The sequence below is a fragment of the Electrona antarctica genome, assembly GCF_951216825.1.
Source record: "Electrona antarctica genome assembly, chromosome: 6".
NCBI classification, from domain to species: Eukaryota; Metazoa; Chordata; class Actinopteri; order Myctophiformes; family Myctophidae; genus Electrona; species Electrona antarctica.
Genome location: NC_136811.1, coordinates 10,686,407 through 10,704,194, shown reverse-complemented (window position 1 = coordinate 10,704,194; position 17,788 = coordinate 10,686,407). Strand labels below are relative to the sequence as shown.

General features: G+C 45.1%; 1 protein-coding gene across 1 annotated transcript in view; it reads left to right on the top strand.

Moving 5' to 3' along the window:
- Positions 1-17,397, top strand: part of colq (collagen-like tail subunit (single strand of homotrimer) of asymmetric acetylcholinesterase) — a 29,027-nt gene extending 11,630 nt beyond the window's left edge. Inside the window, exons 7-17 of the mRNA XM_079503619.1 lie at positions 818-880; positions 1,205-1,231; positions 1,868-1,912; positions 2,530-2,565; positions 2,956-3,036; positions 4,269-4,365; positions 8,142-8,272; positions 9,654-9,773; positions 10,083-10,209; positions 15,491-15,593; positions 16,959-17,397. Coding sequence (XP_079359745.1) covers positions 818-880; positions 1,205-1,231; positions 1,868-1,912; positions 2,530-2,565; positions 2,956-3,036; positions 4,269-4,365; positions 8,142-8,272; positions 9,654-9,773; positions 10,083-10,209; positions 15,491-15,593; positions 16,959-17,028 — 900 coding nt within the window. The 3' untranslated portion in view covers positions 17,029-17,397. The remainder of the gene's footprint in view (positions 1-817; positions 881-1,204; positions 1,232-1,867; positions 1,913-2,529; positions 2,566-2,955; positions 3,037-4,268; positions 4,366-8,141; positions 8,273-9,653; positions 9,774-10,082; positions 10,210-15,490; positions 15,594-16,958) is intronic.
- The last annotated feature ends 391 nt before the right edge of the window (positions 17,398-17,788 follow it).

The following is a 17,788-nucleotide window of genomic DNA, read 5'->3' as shown; positions in this document are numbered from 1 at the left end:
TGATTTATACTTGGTTGCATGTTGGTCGTGTCGTGAACTGAAAATATCAGCTCTATAAGCTCACAAAACGCACCGCACGCTCCAATGTATTGTCACTCGTGAGCTTGTAGATTGCCTATTTTCAGTGTGCAACACGACGCATGACCAGCCAGAGCTACAGCTCAGGCTTGAGTTGGTCTGGTCTAAATGTTAACAGATGTGATGTTATGTGACACATGTAAACCTGTGCCTAAGGCTCAAACCGCACCAAAGAAACTCCTTGCAACAAAAACTGTTTTAAGGACATGTCACACCAAAGCAACTCCTTGCAACAAAAACTGTTTTAAGGACATGTCACACCAAAGCAACTCCTTGCAACAAAAACTGTTTTAAGGACATGTCACACCAATGCAACTCCTTGCAACAAAAACTGTTTTAAGGACATGTCTCACCAATGCAACTCCTTGCAACAAAAACAGTTTTAAGGACATGTCACACCAATGCAACTCCTTGCAACAAAAACTGTTTTAAGGACATGTCACACCAATGCAACTCCTTGCAACAAAAACAGTTTTAAGGACATGTCACACCAATGCAACTACTTGCAACAAAACAGTTTTAAGGACATGTCACACCAATGCAACTCCTTGCAACAAAAACAGTTTTAAGGACATGTCACACCAATGCAACTCCTTGCAACTGCCATTGGGGATAATGGTTTCATGCAATTACATGCAACCGTTTGGTTGCAGCGAGTTGCATGGCGAATCATCGGTGCGGTTTGGGGCCTAAAAGTGTTCATTTGTTTAATGTTTGAGCTTGTGTTTCTGTGGCCCAGGGGGAGAAAGGGGACTCTGGCTTGATGGGACTGCCTGGACCAAGAGGTCTAATCGGGCCCAAGGTATGACGACTCTTGGCACTGACCACAAAGAGCTAAAGAGCCAGTACAGTATATGACAGATTTTATCTATACGGTTTTATCATCACCCAATTTTAGGTTCTGTACACACAGGGGGGTTGAGAAACACTCGTTTTGTGCTTTAAATTATGTCTATGCTCCGGATAGATTAGAATTAGAAACTATAGATCCTTACATCATCTAATACTAAACGAAAATGTTTTTTCAAATTTCGTTTTTCGTTATTCTGTTACTTTTCATTAACTATAATAATCTTGTTCCAAACATGAAGTTTACTCACGCTTCTGCTTGGTCTTGACTCTATAGGGCTTATCCGGATACAAAGGAGAAAAGGTGGGTGACTGGCTATCAGGATCAGCACATTATTGTATAGAGCGTCGCATTCCCATCCACGGCCGGAAGAGAATTTCCCATTCATTTCCCCCATATACGTTTCAGATAGTATTTATTTAAAGACCTTCAAGCCTCGGACAAAGCCAACTCGGCTCCCGAAAAAATCATGACAATAAATTAAAAAAAATTGGGCCGAACAAATAATTAGAAAGAAGAAAAACCCAAAAATTGTTAAGAGCCGAGTTGGTGTTGTCACGAGGCAACCTCTTGAGCCCCATTGCCCCCGCCGGCGGGGGCAGCGGCTGTCCACCTCTGAACAGCGCTCAGCGGGTCAATGGAGACCCAATTGGTCTCCGGTTCCAACTCCGATGTTGCAGAGTTACCCCCTTTACCCCCCTGGGGTTTAAGAGGTTAAAGGGTCTTTAAATAAATACTTCTTGAAACGTCTATGGGAAAAATGAATGGGAAATTCTCTTCCGGGCCGTTCGTCGTTCTGAAAGGGGCGGCGGGACTGCGACGCTCTATAGATGATGAGGGCCCATCAGATTGACATTGTGTTTCCTGATCTATCAGTGAGTGTTGCTGCCTGGTAACATACTGTGTTTTGTCCCCCATCATCATCATCATCATCATCAGGGCTCCCGTGGTGACCGAGGAGGTACTGGAACCAAAGGGGACAAGGTGGGCAGAGTCAGGGCCAAATTAGTCTTTGGGCCGGTGGGGCCGTATAGCCCAGGGGCCTTTGGCTCTCAGGGCCCTTCGGAGGCACTGGGCTGTGCGGTACTGGTTTTGAGGCCCTCACAAGGGCTTCTGGGGCCCTTTATTGGCTGTTAATTGTGTTAAATTTAGGTCAAACTTCGCACGCACGCTATGTGGGGCCCCCAGAATATTTGCGACCCAAGGGGCCCTCGTGGGGATTAATCCGTCCCTGGTCCCCTGATTTCTATGTTGACCTACTGCGGCGTCGCTCCCCTGGTAACTCCCCTGGAAATAGACAATCTATACAAGCTCGCAATGCGACGCCTTGTGAGCTTATATAGATCGGCTATTTTCGGCACACAACATATGGCGGTGTATGAATTGGCCATACTGACTGCTGAGGAGATAAGCCGTGCATTGTACAAAAATAATACACATTTTCAATACAATCTTTACTACATGAATTGCTGTTAAAATACCCTACTTCATGGCTGGAGTGCTTTCACAATAGCATTGTCTTCATATAAAACCGACAATGTACAGTGCATTCTATAGTTTTTCGTGGTTAATATTATTTACTGTTCCTTACTCCCATGCAGGGCACAATGGGATTCCCAGGAATGCTTGGACAGAAAGTGAGTAGAATGATCATCAAGCAATCGCACACACACACATGCTGTAGCCTACATGCACACGCACGCACGCACGCACGCTCACTCACTCTTGTATTACCATCAAAAGCAATTTTTCATTTAAAATTTAAAATGCTACTTTTTTACTTTAACTTGCTGGTCCAATCAAAGCCTAATATTAACCACCACCACAGACCAAGATGACATGAATCCTAAACTTAACCTGAATCGTTTAATAAATGTAACCCCAACTTAAAAACCATACAAATTACGCTTTCCCTCGCATGGTCTGGTACTACTATATTTTGGAGGATTGTAATACGCACGCACACACGCACACACTTTGGTCTGTTTGGAAATGTGCGTAGTGTGTATTTACCATGTATTGTTTAGGGTGAAATGGGTCCAAAAGGAGAAGCTGGAATCTCCGGAAACAGAGGACCCACCGGGCGACCGGGGAAGAGAGGAAAACAGGTAAGGACGACATCTTCAGAAGAGTAAAAACAAACAAACAGCAAGAAATATATAGAGCTACAATACAAGTACCGTGTTGCCGTTGATACTAATTAAGGCTCTGTTCCGTTCTAGTCAAACAGAGTCAGGGTGCTGCTATTGACTTTATGCAGACCGTGGCCATCGTGCCATTAAGTTAACTAGAACTCGACCGCCACGCCACGCAATCCAGGTGGCCAATTGTCTGGGTGCCCAGTTGTCCAGTCGCCCACTCGTCCAGGTGGCCACTCGTCCATGTCTGGGTGCCCAGTTGTCCAAGTGCAGTGTGTGTGTGGACCTAATGTGACTACATTTGACTGAGGGACTGCCATTGGATTCTTTTTGAATTGTCATTTTTTTCATGCCATATGAAAGCAGGGAATCATAGCTTCAAATTGAGTGCATGTGTTTGGTCCGACGAGTCATTGGTCCGAAACACGACAACCCACCTCAAACCCTAACCTAACCATAACCGCAAGCACGGGAGCAGGCGCTAGTCCGAGGTGCGGACGCATGTCGAACCAATGCTCCGTCGGACCATAGTATGCCTCCCCTTCAAATTGACATATTGGTTGTTCAGTTTGACCCACCAGTTTTGGAGATATGGCTTATAGAGTAATGTCTTGCAGAAAACTGTGAGTTGAGAAAACTTTGCGCGATGGCAGTCTCTCAGTCAAATCTGGTCACTAATGAATACTGGGCGAGCAGTAACGTCGGACTATTGGCATGTCGGACTATATGGGTGCCGGACTATTGGCATGTCGGACTCTTAGCACGTGCACCTGCAAGGAATGTATGGGCTTTCAATGGCAAAAATTGCAGCTATAGTTACCATCCTGCCATTAACGTAATAGCAAGATGGCCGTGGTGGCTGCATAAGGTCAACTGTGCATGTTAGCTCACTGGAAACACTCTGAACACACCAGTGGGTGTCAAAGTGTGAGTTGCTATACGGGTGTGTGACTCTTACGGGAGTCCTTGGAATTAAAACGTTTGAAAAACCACTGTACACAATATGTAACAGAGCCTTAATTAGTATCATCGGTAACACCTGTGAAGAAAGTAGGGAAGCAGCCCAGGAAGTAGGAGAGAGTTATTCTGTGTGCATAGATAGAGCCTATTGGAAGATACATAGATATTGTATGGTATTACAAATATATTTCGTTTTTTTTAGTGCTTATGGCATTAATATGTGACACGTCTGTGTTATTCAGGGAGTGAAGGGAGATACAGGACGCATAGGACCTCTAGGTCCATCAGGCCCCCAAGGACCCGCTGGACACCCGGGTCCTCCAGGCTTGCCGGCCACAGGTAAAAAAAAATCACACCCGACCCGTGTGAAGTGAGGGGCGCTCTTATCATCATACCATCATCATACATCATCTCATTCCGGCCAATCACAATTTGCGCCCTCACTTTCGTCTTCAATGTTTAGTGTTTGCACAAACAATCAAATCTGGCCATTCATTGTCAATATCATTCAATGTTTGTGTTTCTCAAAGCTGGACATAGGAGGGGCTAGCGCCCCTCAAAAATGTACTGACACAATCTTTAGCTATGGGTAGTAAGTTACAGTACTGTGTATTCAGTTTGTGAATGAAGCTGCACCAATCACAGCGTGGTGCTGGTGAAGCTGCACCAAACACAGTGTGGTGCTGGTGAAGCTGCACCAATCACAGCGTGGTGCTGGTGAAGCTGCACCAATCACAGCATGGTGCTGGTGAAGCTGCACCAATCACAGCGTGGTGTTGGTGAAGCTGCACCAATCACAGCGTGGTGCCGGTGAAGCTGCACCAATCACAGCGCAGTGTTGGTGAAGCTGCACCAATCACAGTGTGGTGTTGGTGAAGCTGCACCAATCACAGCGTGGTACCAGTGAAGCTGCACCAATCACAGCGTGGTGTTGGTGAAGCTGCACCAATCACAGCGTGGTGTTGGTGAAGCTGCACCAATCACAGCGTGGTAACGGTGAAGCTGCACCAATCACAGCGCGGTGTTGGTGAAGCTTCACCAATCACAGTGTGGTGTTGGTGAAGCTGCACCAATCACAGCGTGGTACCAGTGAAGCTGCACCAATCACAGCGTGGTGTTGGTGAAGCTGCACCAATCACAGCGTGGTGCCGGTGAAGCTGCACCAATCACAGCGCGGTGTTGGTGAAGCTTCACCAATCACAGTGTGGTGCAGGTGAAGCTGCACCAATCACAGACTGGCTGCTTGTGTTCATGGTCGACTGTGGCCACAGTCTGCGCTCTATTAGGGTTAACGATCTTTATAAAAGCTTAAACGAAACTTAAGGTTTTTTTTTTACCCCCAGGGGTTAACTGGGGACAGGGAGGAACTCCTTATATGGTCAGCACACACTATAGTAGGGAGGATTATCACAACAAAACAAAAAGTGATATTTGAATTTAAAGTGAAATCACTGAATATACCTTTAATCTACACTACAGTACAAAGTGAAAATGCTTCATAAGAACAACTCTAACTAAGACATTGGCCAAAAAGATGCACGCGCGCACGCGCGCACACACGCACGCACGCACGCATGCACGCACGCACGCGCGCACGCGCACGCATGCACACGCACACTCTTCCAAAACGCCCTGCGTCCTCTGGGTCAGTGTTTGTCAACCTGCGCCTCAGTCAGGAGTCAGAACCTAAAAGTAGTCTTGCTAAAGGTCCGTGGTGAAACGTGCACGGACAGAGAAACACCTCGGGGGTATTAAATAGCACCCCGTTGTGCTGTTAAATATACCCCTCCTCCCTCCTGACATTGTAGTCAATGCCACGTTCTCGTGACTGACGAATACAGTCGAGAGCCACACTGGTCCAGGGCTTTACACTTGAGGCTATTTAGCTAGAAACGTAATATCCTGTTGTTCGAGGGTTGTGTGAGGATGCGAGGAGGTCAGGCTATGAGTTTGTTTGGTCTGGGGGCGGGGGCGGGGGGTTGCCGGTCCTCCCTCAGATCACGCTGTGTTTATTACCAAACTGTAAATAAATGACCCAGCGAAAACGGGACCTTGGGGGGGGGGGGGGGGGGGGCATGCGGGGGGGGGTGTTAAGTACAGTATAGAGGGTATGCGCGTGACATCATCATCAAACCAGGAAGTTATGCAGGAACGCCTACTGAGTGACAAAAAACTACTTTCCTGGCCTTGACAGCCCCATACATCCACACAGAAAAGTCATATCTGATTACATTAAACAATGTTAAACTCACTTTGCATGTTGCTTTGCCACTCGATTTGACACTCGATGTGCCATTCACTTTAAGCATGTGCATACCCTCTATTAAGTAAATGTACTTAGTGACCTTACACCACCAGTGAACCACCCGTATCAGCGAAAGGAAAAGGCCATTAGACACATTAGTGCACGCGGTACAGTGTTGCCACACCAGTACTTGGATTTAGCACGGCAGGAGAAACCTGACCTTAACCCATTTTGACCCCAGGACCATTCTACAAATGTCTTCTAAATCATGTTTCCATGTCAGTCGTTCTCAACCTTTTTCATGTCAATGACACCCCAAAAATGTAATTTCATGTAATTGACCCCCCATCTGAAAATAATATATGTAGTTCCAGGGACGCCCCCGGAAGCAACGATTTGAGTTAAAAAACGTTCCCTCTGAAAGAACACATTTTCACGATTTTTCAAAAATAGCAGATCTACAAGTTCATAGCGCGCCACTCGGTGGCGCGCTATGAACTTGTAGATCTGCTATTTTTCAATAGCTAAAGTATAACAGCATGCTTGAAACACCAAAAGGGGTTCCCCGCCCAAAATGGGTTAACAAGGACAAACAGATGATATACACTAGAGAGAGGATTCTCAAGCCATGACATCATGACCCTTTAGACTGACTTACAGAAGGCCTGTCGCCGGTCGCAGATTAACATGATGTCACCAACACCAGCGAGGTGACAGCTGGCATCTTGTTCAGGTTTCTGAATGCATGAAGCTAAGTGGTCCAACCGCTTGATAGATGGATGGATAGAGTGTTTATGTAGACACAGAGGTATTTATATCCGTTCTTGTGACCCCTAGCTGCTATTAAACAATATTCTGTTGTTGTTGTTAATGCAAGGCGGGAGCCTTGGCTTATCGTTTTGTCTTCTGTTTCTATATAACCACACCCAGAGCTGTTTATAGGTCTATTGGTGTGTGTGTGTGCGTGCATGTCTAAGTCAAGTCTCTCGCCCAAGACAAGTCACAATAGATTTTGTGACAGATTTCTTTTGCCATTTCGGGTGCAAATCTGCAGCTCTGCCATTTGAAAAACACTCGGTATAGGGATGAGACAATAATCCTTATTATCGTTTATCGGGATAAAAACCACTCACAATAAGCGAATGGTGGAGATTTATCGTGGAATGGTACCCTGTTATACACTATGACATTTTGATATCCGTTTGTTGTCGAGCTGCAAAATGCAAATTCAACATCACTTAAACCCTCTATACTTGATAAAAACCACACCCGTGTGAAGTGAGGGGCGCTCTTATCATCATACATCACCTCATTCCCACATTCAGACCCACAGGAACGCACCCAGGGTGCCGGCCCGATTCCGGCAAGCCGCCCCGCGTCCGAAACGGTTGAGAAATGACAGAGTTACCGTGTGGTGGTCCCTCTACTGTACTGTACTGTCACTGTACTGTACTGGCACACCCAAAATCACAATATATACAGTTAATATGTGCGTGTGTGTGTGTGTGTGTGTGTGTGTGTGTGTGTGTGTGTGTGTGTGTGTGTTAGGTTGCGCACAGGTGGTGAAAAACAACCATGCTGTTTTCGTGCTCAGACGCACCCACCCACATAGCTCCGTAAGGGAGTGGTTGCACCACTCTAAAATGTTGACATTCCTTGACAATGTTAGATTTTCGCAGATTTTTGACATTTTTAACCCCATAAATCTTGTATGGGGTTCTTGTTGGCACAAAATCTTTTCAGATGGGGGGTCCACATGCATGCCACATACACATTAATTTAGGGGTCCTTTTTTGAGAAGTTTGAGAAACCTACATGTGTACAATCAACCAGAGTGTGATATTATTGTCTCTCTTATATCCCGCTGCAGGACTGTATGTGGTCGGACCAAAGGGGGAGCGGGGTCTGCCCGGCCCGGTCGGGAGGTGCAGCTGCAACTCTCTGGCCACCTCTCCCTTCGACGAGCAGGGCTCCAGAGGAGGCTATCCCAAAGTGCCCGCGGTGAGCCACCCGTTTTGGTGTTTTAAGCATTATGTTATAATTTAGCTATTGAAAAATAGCAGATCTACAAGCTCGTAGCGCGGCGCCGAGTGCCGCGCTACGAGCTTGTAGGTCTGCTATTTTTGAAAAATGGTGAAAATATGCCTCAAATCTTTGAATATATATATTATATATATATATTAATATATATATATATTAAATCTTTGCTTCTGGGGAGGTCCCTGGAATAACATATTTTCAGATGGGGGGGGGGGGGGGGGCGGAGGCATATTACATATCATTTGTGAGGTCCTTGACATGAAATATTGAGCACCACTGATATAGAAACATTAGGTTTTTCAGAAAACTGTCAGGATATTTTGAAGACATTTTCTTTTATTTCGATGTCAGGTCTAAATGGGTTAAACTGTTGTTTTGCCCAGCTGTGTGAAACATATTATTAACCCACACATTGGCACTGGGCAACATGCGGCCCGAGGGCCAGGCGTGGCCCTTTGACCATCTCAATCCGGCCCTCCTAAGTCCTCAAAGACAAATCTACAAAAGCTTGTAACAATAGGGATGCTAGGGGTTTGTGTACTTAAACCCCATTAAGGAACGGGAACGCATCCGTGTCGCTTTAGCTTTTAACCACTTTTGACCATTCTTTTATACTTTTAGCTGTTGAAACAATAGAGCGTCGCAGTCCCGCCCCCTACCATGGACCAGGAAATGCATTTTTCCCATAGACATTTCAAAAAGTATTTATTTAAAGACGGTTACGCCAAAGCCAACTCGAGTCGTGACAACTCATGACAACACAAACAATATTTTGGACCAAACAAATAATTACAAAGAAGAAAAACAACAAAAAAAGTGTTGTAACCTGCCGTTTTTTTCTTCTTTCTAATTATTTGTTCGGCCCAAAAAATTGTGTTTGTTGTCATGATTTGTCACGACTCGAGTTGGCTTTGTCCGCGTCCGTCTTTAAATAAATACTTTCTGAAATGTCTATGAGGAGAATCATTTCCTGGTCCATGGTAGGGGGCGGGACTGCGACGCTCTATAGCACAAGCACCACTGACATAGAAACATAGATATGGTTTTTCAGAAAACTGTCAGAATTTAGAAGACATTTTGTAGAATATGGTCTCAGTCCTAAATGGATTAACCATTAGTGTCCCTATTCAGGGCATTTCACTGTCAAAATAGGAGAACATCTGCTATTTTCATGCAAAGAGATTCGGTGTAGAGAGAAAAAAGGAGGGAGCCAGCAAGGATAAAAGCCCTGGGGTTCAACCAACTTTAAGGTTTTAAGTGGTTTAAAAAAAAGCCACAATAGTTCATACACATGTGCTATAAATATTGAATTTGTAGCTTAACAAATGCAATTCTGTCTCAGATATTTGTGGTGAGCAATGAAGAGGAACTGGAACGTGTCCGCACAGACAATGCATTTGCATTCCGCAAAGACCAAAGATCCCTTTATTTCAAAGACATCGACGGCTGGATGCCAATCCAGGTGCGCCCCGAAACCTTTCCAATTCTTGTCATCATTTAGATTCGTATTTATTTTCAAATGTTATAGTAAATTACATCTTAGTATGATTTTGAAGCTTTCTGTCAGGATGATTTGTTCTTGCTTAATGTAAGTCGCTCTGGATTAAGAGCGTCTGCTAAATGCCTAAATTGTAAATTGTAAATTGATGATAGTTCATTTACGGTATATATATCTTTTGTGAAAATGTTGTGTGACGGACCAAATCCACGCTGTGGACATTTCCCTATTTTACATATTATAAGTGTGTGAGCGTGTTTTTGGTCGTTGCAGTTGACGCCGTTCCAGTCGATGGAGAACGCGCCAGACGATGAAGGGTACTGTGGCGACGGCATCGTGCAGATCCCCAACGGAGAGGAGTGCGACGACAGCAACAGAGTGGTCACCGACGGCTGTGTCAGTAAGTAGCTGGTCTGTTACCATAACGATAGCCTGGCCCAGCCAGTGTGCTTTCTGATATAGAGGGGCGGGTATAGCGCATGGAGCAAGCGCTGGATAATATTGGTTCACCGATCTGAGCGCCCCCTGCCCCTGCCCCCCTCCACCCCTCCCCAGCTGGAGGGGAATCATACGTAAGCACATACCTTCATCGGCAGATATACAACACAACACACAAACTGTAGATTCACATCAGCAGTCAATCCCAGAGCCAGAAACAGCCACTGAACATGTTTCATGTTCTGCCACCCAGTCATGGGGTCCCCAAATGACAGCAATAGTACACCAGTTTGAATCACACTAGTATTCAACACAAGCAGCAGTAGCAAATAAGCAAACAAATCAAAGTTCCTACCTTGAGCTGTCTTCTACTTGACTCTGGATGGGCAGCCTCCTCCTAAACACCTCCAAGACTAAGGAGATGGTGCAGGTCTATCGGAGGAACAAGCCTGCTCCTCTTCAGCCTGTCAATGTCCAAGACACAGCTATCGAACGAGTACAGTCCTACAAGTACCTGGGAGTTCACATGGATGAGAGAACCTGGACTGGTCTGTAAAAAGACACAGAGCAGGTTCTTCTTTCTGAGGAGGCTCAGATGGTGTGCAGCAGAATGCTGTTCATGTTCTATATCAGTCAGCAGTGGCAAGAACATATTGTTCTACGCTGCAGTATGCCTCCGGCTCTCTCTCTCTCTAGTTCATGTCGAGCCCTCCAGCGGCGTCTCTCCAGTCATCTCCATCCTCCATACATCTGGCTATCTGGCCAGTACTTTCCTCTCAGTACCAATGGCACTGACTAGTCTCATTCTCCTGGCTGCCCATCTTCTCACTCAGCATTGGATGTTTAGTATTGCACATAGTATTCTGGTGTAGTACAGTGGGCAGGCTTGAGGGTCCAGCATTCACAGCATGTCACACCACATGAGAATGGACTCAGGGCTGAGAAGAAGCTGAGCTTCATGGGGCTCTGGGGTCATCACCTATAGCTGGCTGGTGTACCTGTGGAGCAGGTTGAGAGAGACAACATAAGCGTTGAGTAGAAGTAAGTAAGGTAGAAAGAAAGAAAGGTGAGCTGACCAAGCCACATACTGTACACTGTACCCTGTCACAACTCACTAGCAACAGCAGACAAACATACGTACACAGCCCTGTATACTTATACTGCATCCTTCCAGTTACAACATATACAGCTTAGTAGTATACAGTACATACTGTATAGGCTAGCTAGCATATTATATGCAGTCACAGCCTAGTATACAGTAGGTGTACGACTGTACGTATAATTATATGTATATGTGTTAGTTTTATATCGGGACTTAGAACATGCCTGGGTATGCCTTCCCAGCAAGCACGGTCAGGACCTGGACAAATTAGTGACGTCTCGATTGGTATGGGGCCAGATCAAGTTAAACCAAGACTAGTCAGATCTGGCCCAGAATATCACCTGATTTCTGCCCACTAAGACGGACGTCCCTGGATGAATCAGAGAGAGTCCGATAGAGGCCAGATCAACTTAAGGCTGGCCCAGAATAAGCTATATTATTTCAACTGGTGAAGACATCCTGGAAATGACATAAAGATCATCCCCATATGGGCTGTGATCTGGCCTAGTGCTGAACGTCACCGGAGTCACCGGAGGACGTCATCATGACGTCATTTGGGTTGATTGGGTTAATTGAGAGATAGAAATCCAGATGTGCAATTCAGGTTGTAACACTTGGTTCAATACCACTTTCAATCAAACCACCATTGGTAAACAGTTAAGAATTAGGTTTCATACAAGGATTTGACGCTGTGACACCCCAAACAAAACGTTGTCTATTATTTACTCAGGACCCATGCACACACTTCAAGCACCTTTGTTTGTTCATGTCACTCCCTGCATACACACACGCGCACACGCGCACGCACGCACGAATACACACATGCTTAGCATAGGTAGCTAACTCACCTGCAGAATAAAAACAAAAGCAGTTTGTAATGAAGATGAATTAACTTCTCTTTCAAACTGACACATACTTGTGCCTGAGCAGCAACAACCGAGACTACCCCACTCAACTTCCATGAGGTGTAAAGTTACATTATACGTTTTTCATTTCACTCTTTTTTTTTTACTACCAAACAAACATAAGGAGCTTACTGTCTGTTTGCAGCAGGTCCCATATGGTCTAGCGGTTAGGATTCCTGGTTTTCACCCAGGCGGCCCGGGTTCGACTCCCGGTATGGGAACTCAAGTTTTTTGATGAATTGAACAAGGTGGACCCTCTTGTAAACAAGTGTAATGCTTAATTGGGTCGTCCACTCACAGTTAACAGTCTTTGTATTGAGTTTGTGCTTGAAATGTACGGTAATTCTGCAAACTGTTAATAAATATTTCAATCAATCAATCAATCAATCAATAAAAGGTGTGTGTGTGGAGGGGGGAGGGGCGTGGCTACCATAGGTCTGCTCAGCGAATGTCTTGGTTTTCAAACCTTTCCATGTCAAGCCTGTCAAATTATTTATTATGCATTTAAGCCACGGACCACCATTTAATGACATTTAGCCTCGTAGACCCAAAACTTGTGTTCGAATATTTTGTTATCGTTGGATACGATTTTGTCCACAATGCCATATGCTGTATTGGTGTTTGTTGGTACCATGAAGATGGACCCTATACGGCCCTTTTTGAAACTAGCTCCTCGCCACTCACCCGAGTCACCCCCCACTCGGTTTGAGCATAGATATATTATAAATAATAGAGACGGCAAGGTGATTCCCCTCCCATCCAGTGTGTAGGGCGAGTGACGAGGAGCTAGTTTCAAAAAGGGGGCTACAGGTCCATTATTGTCTCCACCAGTCCGAAGGCATGGGGGGAGAGTATGTTTTGCACTCCGTCCGTCCGTCTGTGTGTGTGTCCGTCCGTCTGTGTAAAGCTAATGGCTGCATGGGTTTCCCAAAGAAAATGTGGGTCGCACGTAACTTCAACAGGAGTGCAGCGCATGCGCACATGCCCTCTAGGCCACACACAGAAGCCTGTGTGCTGCCTAATTGGCAGCCATTCGGGCACCATGTCCTTTTTTGGGAAACACGACATTATAGACATAGACAACCTAGACTAGAGCACAGCCATATACGTGTCCTCATTGCGCACTTAAGGCCTCCGAGTCCTGCATGAATACATTTAGAAGCAAATCCGTTTTTCCTAAAGCTTTTTTGCAGATATGTGCGACATGAGTGGTGACTTTCTTCATCTCATTTAAATATAAAAATGTCGTAATTAAATTAATATCTCTCTCTCCCTGCACGCACAGTCGCACACACTGTTCTTTTGGGCATGGAGGCACAGCGCTGAGCGCAGAACTGCAGTGTTTTAATTGATTAATGTACTCGTCCTCATATTTCGATGAGGCCTTCAGTCTCCTCATTCGACCACATCTATCCACGGTTGCGCTGCGTAAAATATGCCCTATGTGGTTCCTCATCATTCATCCGCCACATTATTTGCTTCATTTCCTTTATCTGATGCGGGTTGCATTTCACATGCAGTGAATCGCAGTCAGGTGCGCTTGGAAACGAAGTGAAACCCCTGTTTTTTTGGCAAAGTAGAATGCGGTTCTTTCATACCTTCACACCTGCCAAACGAAGCGCACTTTCCGACATTACGCAGCAGTATGTGTTTTAATCGCACTAAAGCATTCAAACAACGTCAGATGTATTCAGGATAATGGTTAAACCATTCTGGTAACATGTTTCTATATACATATTTGAACCCATCAATGCAGTCATGGTGAAAAATGGTGACTGTCTTCATCTAATGTAAATATAAAAACTTTGAAAAAAAATTAAGAGTGAAGAGAGCCTACTGTCAGCTGTCCATGGTATTATTAAATTAAATGTCATGTGATGTCAGCAAGGTAAATGTAGGCTAGGCCTATATGAAAACACTACTGTCCCATTATGCAAGTGAATAAAATAAAATTCCATTCGATTGTGGGTTAATAAATATAGGCCTATACAAGGAGGTTAAATGGGAGGCTATTGTGCAGTCAAAGTTACCAACACAAGCTAGTTAATTCAGCATTCTTTAATTGACTCAGACAAGGCCTACCAGGCCGCACTTCATTTCAGTGCCTTATAAGGAAAGTTGCGTGGCAGATCTATGCACGGAATATCTAGCTCACAGTGAAAGGGACGTGTTGTTGAAGTCAGACTGCCCCTAAGAACCACACGCCCACTTGCTACGCATGGTCCCTTTGGGAAACCCAGCCAATCTCCGGCACCGTTGGTCCGGTCGCCAACTGTGCAACTGTTTCCGAACCTCTGCCAGGAGGCCACAATAACCTACCTGACCTGGTGGAGACCTGTGCTCTGAGGAGCCCTTTTTTCTAGTTTGGTTTCATTTTACACTCTCAAGAGTTAAAGATCTATAAGAGTCTATTTGGTTACCAACTCTCATTTAGCTGGGGACCACCTGGAACCCCCTCAAGGACCACTGGTGGTCCCCGGACCAAGTAAGCGTTTTACAAGGTCAAGGTCAAGGTAAACTTTATTGTCCACAAGGGAAATTTGTCTTGGGCTTTCACCCCAGCTACAGCCACACATAAAACATCAATGACAGACAAAAATACATTACAGAGGGAGACACACCATTGCACACATGATGTGGATAATCTAGCCTCACACAGTTACTGCTGTTTCAGAGCCTCGTTCAACATCTTGGTTGATGCTGGTACAAACGATTTTTTAAATCTGATGTACTTCCACTTTGGTTCTTTGTATCTTCTCCCAGAGGGCAGAAGTACAAACTCGCCATTTAAAACATGGGTAACATCACTGACATCACTTACAGTTGGAGGCCATCGATATTGTCCTTTTCTTTTTGCTGAGGTTTGCGTGATCTGCGCAAAAGGACAGTTAACCCATTTTGGGCGGGAACCCCTTTTGGTTATAATTTAGCTATTGAAAAATAGCAGATCTACAAGCTCATAGCGCGCCACCGAGTGGTGCGCTACGAGCTTGTAGGTCTGCTATTTTTGAAAAATCGTGAAAATTTAGAAGGATTTTTTCAGGATTTAGAAGGATTTTTAAAAGTTTTGAGGTCAGGCCTAAATGGGTCAAATGATAAGGGACAATATCGGTGGCACCCAACTGTACAAGGTAAAATAATAGCTTTGTCCAACACAGGTGTCAGTTGTCATTCTAGCCAGACATCTCTAAACTGATGCTTAATTGTATCCAATGCCGTCCTCATTATTCCCACAGAGTGTAAGCATGCCTACTGTGGAGATGGCTACCGCTACGAAGGAGCTGAGGAGTGCGATGGAAAAGACTTCGGCTACCAGACCTGCAACTCATATCTCCCAGGGTAAATACTAGCACCACACTGACCCAGAACAACTCATATCTCCCAGGGTAAATACAAGCACCACACTGACCCAGAACAACTCATATCTCCCAGGGTAAATACAAGCACCACACTGACCCAGAACAACTCATATCTTCCAGGGTAAATACAAGCACCACACTGACCCAGAACAACTCATATCTCCCAGGGTAAATACAAGCACCACACTGACCCAGAACAACTCATATCTTCCAGGGTAAATACAAGCACCACACTGACCCAGAATTCCTGCTTGATGTTCCAAATTGTCGATGGCACAGTAGCTACTACTACCTAGGAGGGTTTAGGGCTGTCACGATTACATGTATTAATTAAGTTGTCACACAAATAATTGTGATTAACAATTTATATTGTGTTTTTGACATTGCAAATTGGAACATTATGAATATAAGTTACATTTCTGTTTGCCTTTTAGGCTTCGTAATAAAAAAGTGCACAGGGCACATATGACAAATAACTGAAATATACCAAGACATTTAATACATTTTATACTTACAATTCTCTTTTTAAATAGCTGAAATAGCTGATCTACAGTACAAGCCATTAGATCTGCTATTTCTGTTTTTTTAATGTATAATGAACATCTTTAAACATGGAAACGATTATGACGACTGTGACGAAATAAGTTGCCACCATCTCAAATAATTGCGATTAGACGATTATGTAATAATTGTGACAACCTATAGGGTTTTAACGATTCCGGTTCAATGCTCTCTTAACTGTCCAATTCCTTAACGGTTCCCTTTAACCATTCCTACAGTGTAGGGCGTTCCAGATCATTGTTTGTAAAACGGTTCCAAAATGTGACGGAACCGATTCCGGTTCCTCAATGTTGGTTCCTTCCGGTTCCTCTATCGTTCCGGAACCCGACCCTAACAGTAGCTGTCCGCGAATGGCCTATTTATGCACACATGCCATTTTGGAAAGAACTTGGACCACTTCCCTACTTCCTTCACAGGTGTTACCGATGATACTAATGAAGGCTCTGTTCCATTCTGGTCAAACAGAAGTCAGGATGCATGTTGGCTCACTGGAAACACTCTGCTACACCAGTGGGTCTCAAAGTGTCCTTGAGTGGGTTCCAAATGGCCCCGTCGTACGGGTGTGTAACTCTCAGAGTTATGGCGGTCCTTGAAATTAAGAGGTTTATGAACCACTGCACACTATAAATGGAACAGAGCCTTAATTAGTATCATCGGTAACACCTGTGAAGGAAGTAGGGACGCGGCCCGGAAGCAAGAAGAGTCATTCTGTGTGCATAATATGGCCCATATTCCGTTGACATTTCAATTGACCTGCGGCTCTCATCTCCATGTCACCCTGCAGGTCGTATGGCCGTCTCAGGTGCACGCCACGCTGCGTCATCGACTCTACAAACTGCAAGTACTTCACATGAGGAGGCACACCTCGGACAGTTGTCGCCCCAACACCAAGAATATGGATTTTTTTTTAAAAGACGCAAACAACAAATAACAAAAAAAAAAGAACAGCGATGCTACAAACAGGAGGCACAGATGGAAGTGGCAGCAAATGAACCTATGAGAAAAGAAACACACACACACATACATGTATCTCTATATAGAACTATACTCTGTGTTGCTGCCGAGAAGATGCCACGTACGTACAGCTCCCAGGGTTCCAAGAGTCCGTGCGTGAGACTCGACCCTCCCCCCCCTCTACTGTCCACAGGAAACGTGCAGGACGATTGCACTCCGTCTTAACACACTGGACCGATGCCTGTCCTCTCCCCTCCCTCCCTCCCTCCCCCGACCTCGACTAGGACCAGAACCGCCGTCTGAGCGACAAAATGCGGTGGTGGTGGTTGTACTGTATCACACAGCCAACCAGGGTTCGTTACAAGGCACCGATCGATTCGCAAGACGCTGCAGACGAGAGATGTGCTGCACTATCGGAGGACGGGGGGGGGGGGCGTCTTCTCATCTTGACTTAACACTGTTAACAAAAAAAGAAAGAAAGAAAGAAAGAAAGAAAGAAATAAGCCGTATAGGAGGACATCCGCAACCATGGTGCTGTTCTGTTCTGTTCTACCGCCATGTGAATGACCATGCACAGCGTCTGCATGAGGCCGAGGTCACTACGACACGACCGCGGCAAACTAGGCCGTCTCTGCCCGAGCATGTTAACCTATCGGCACT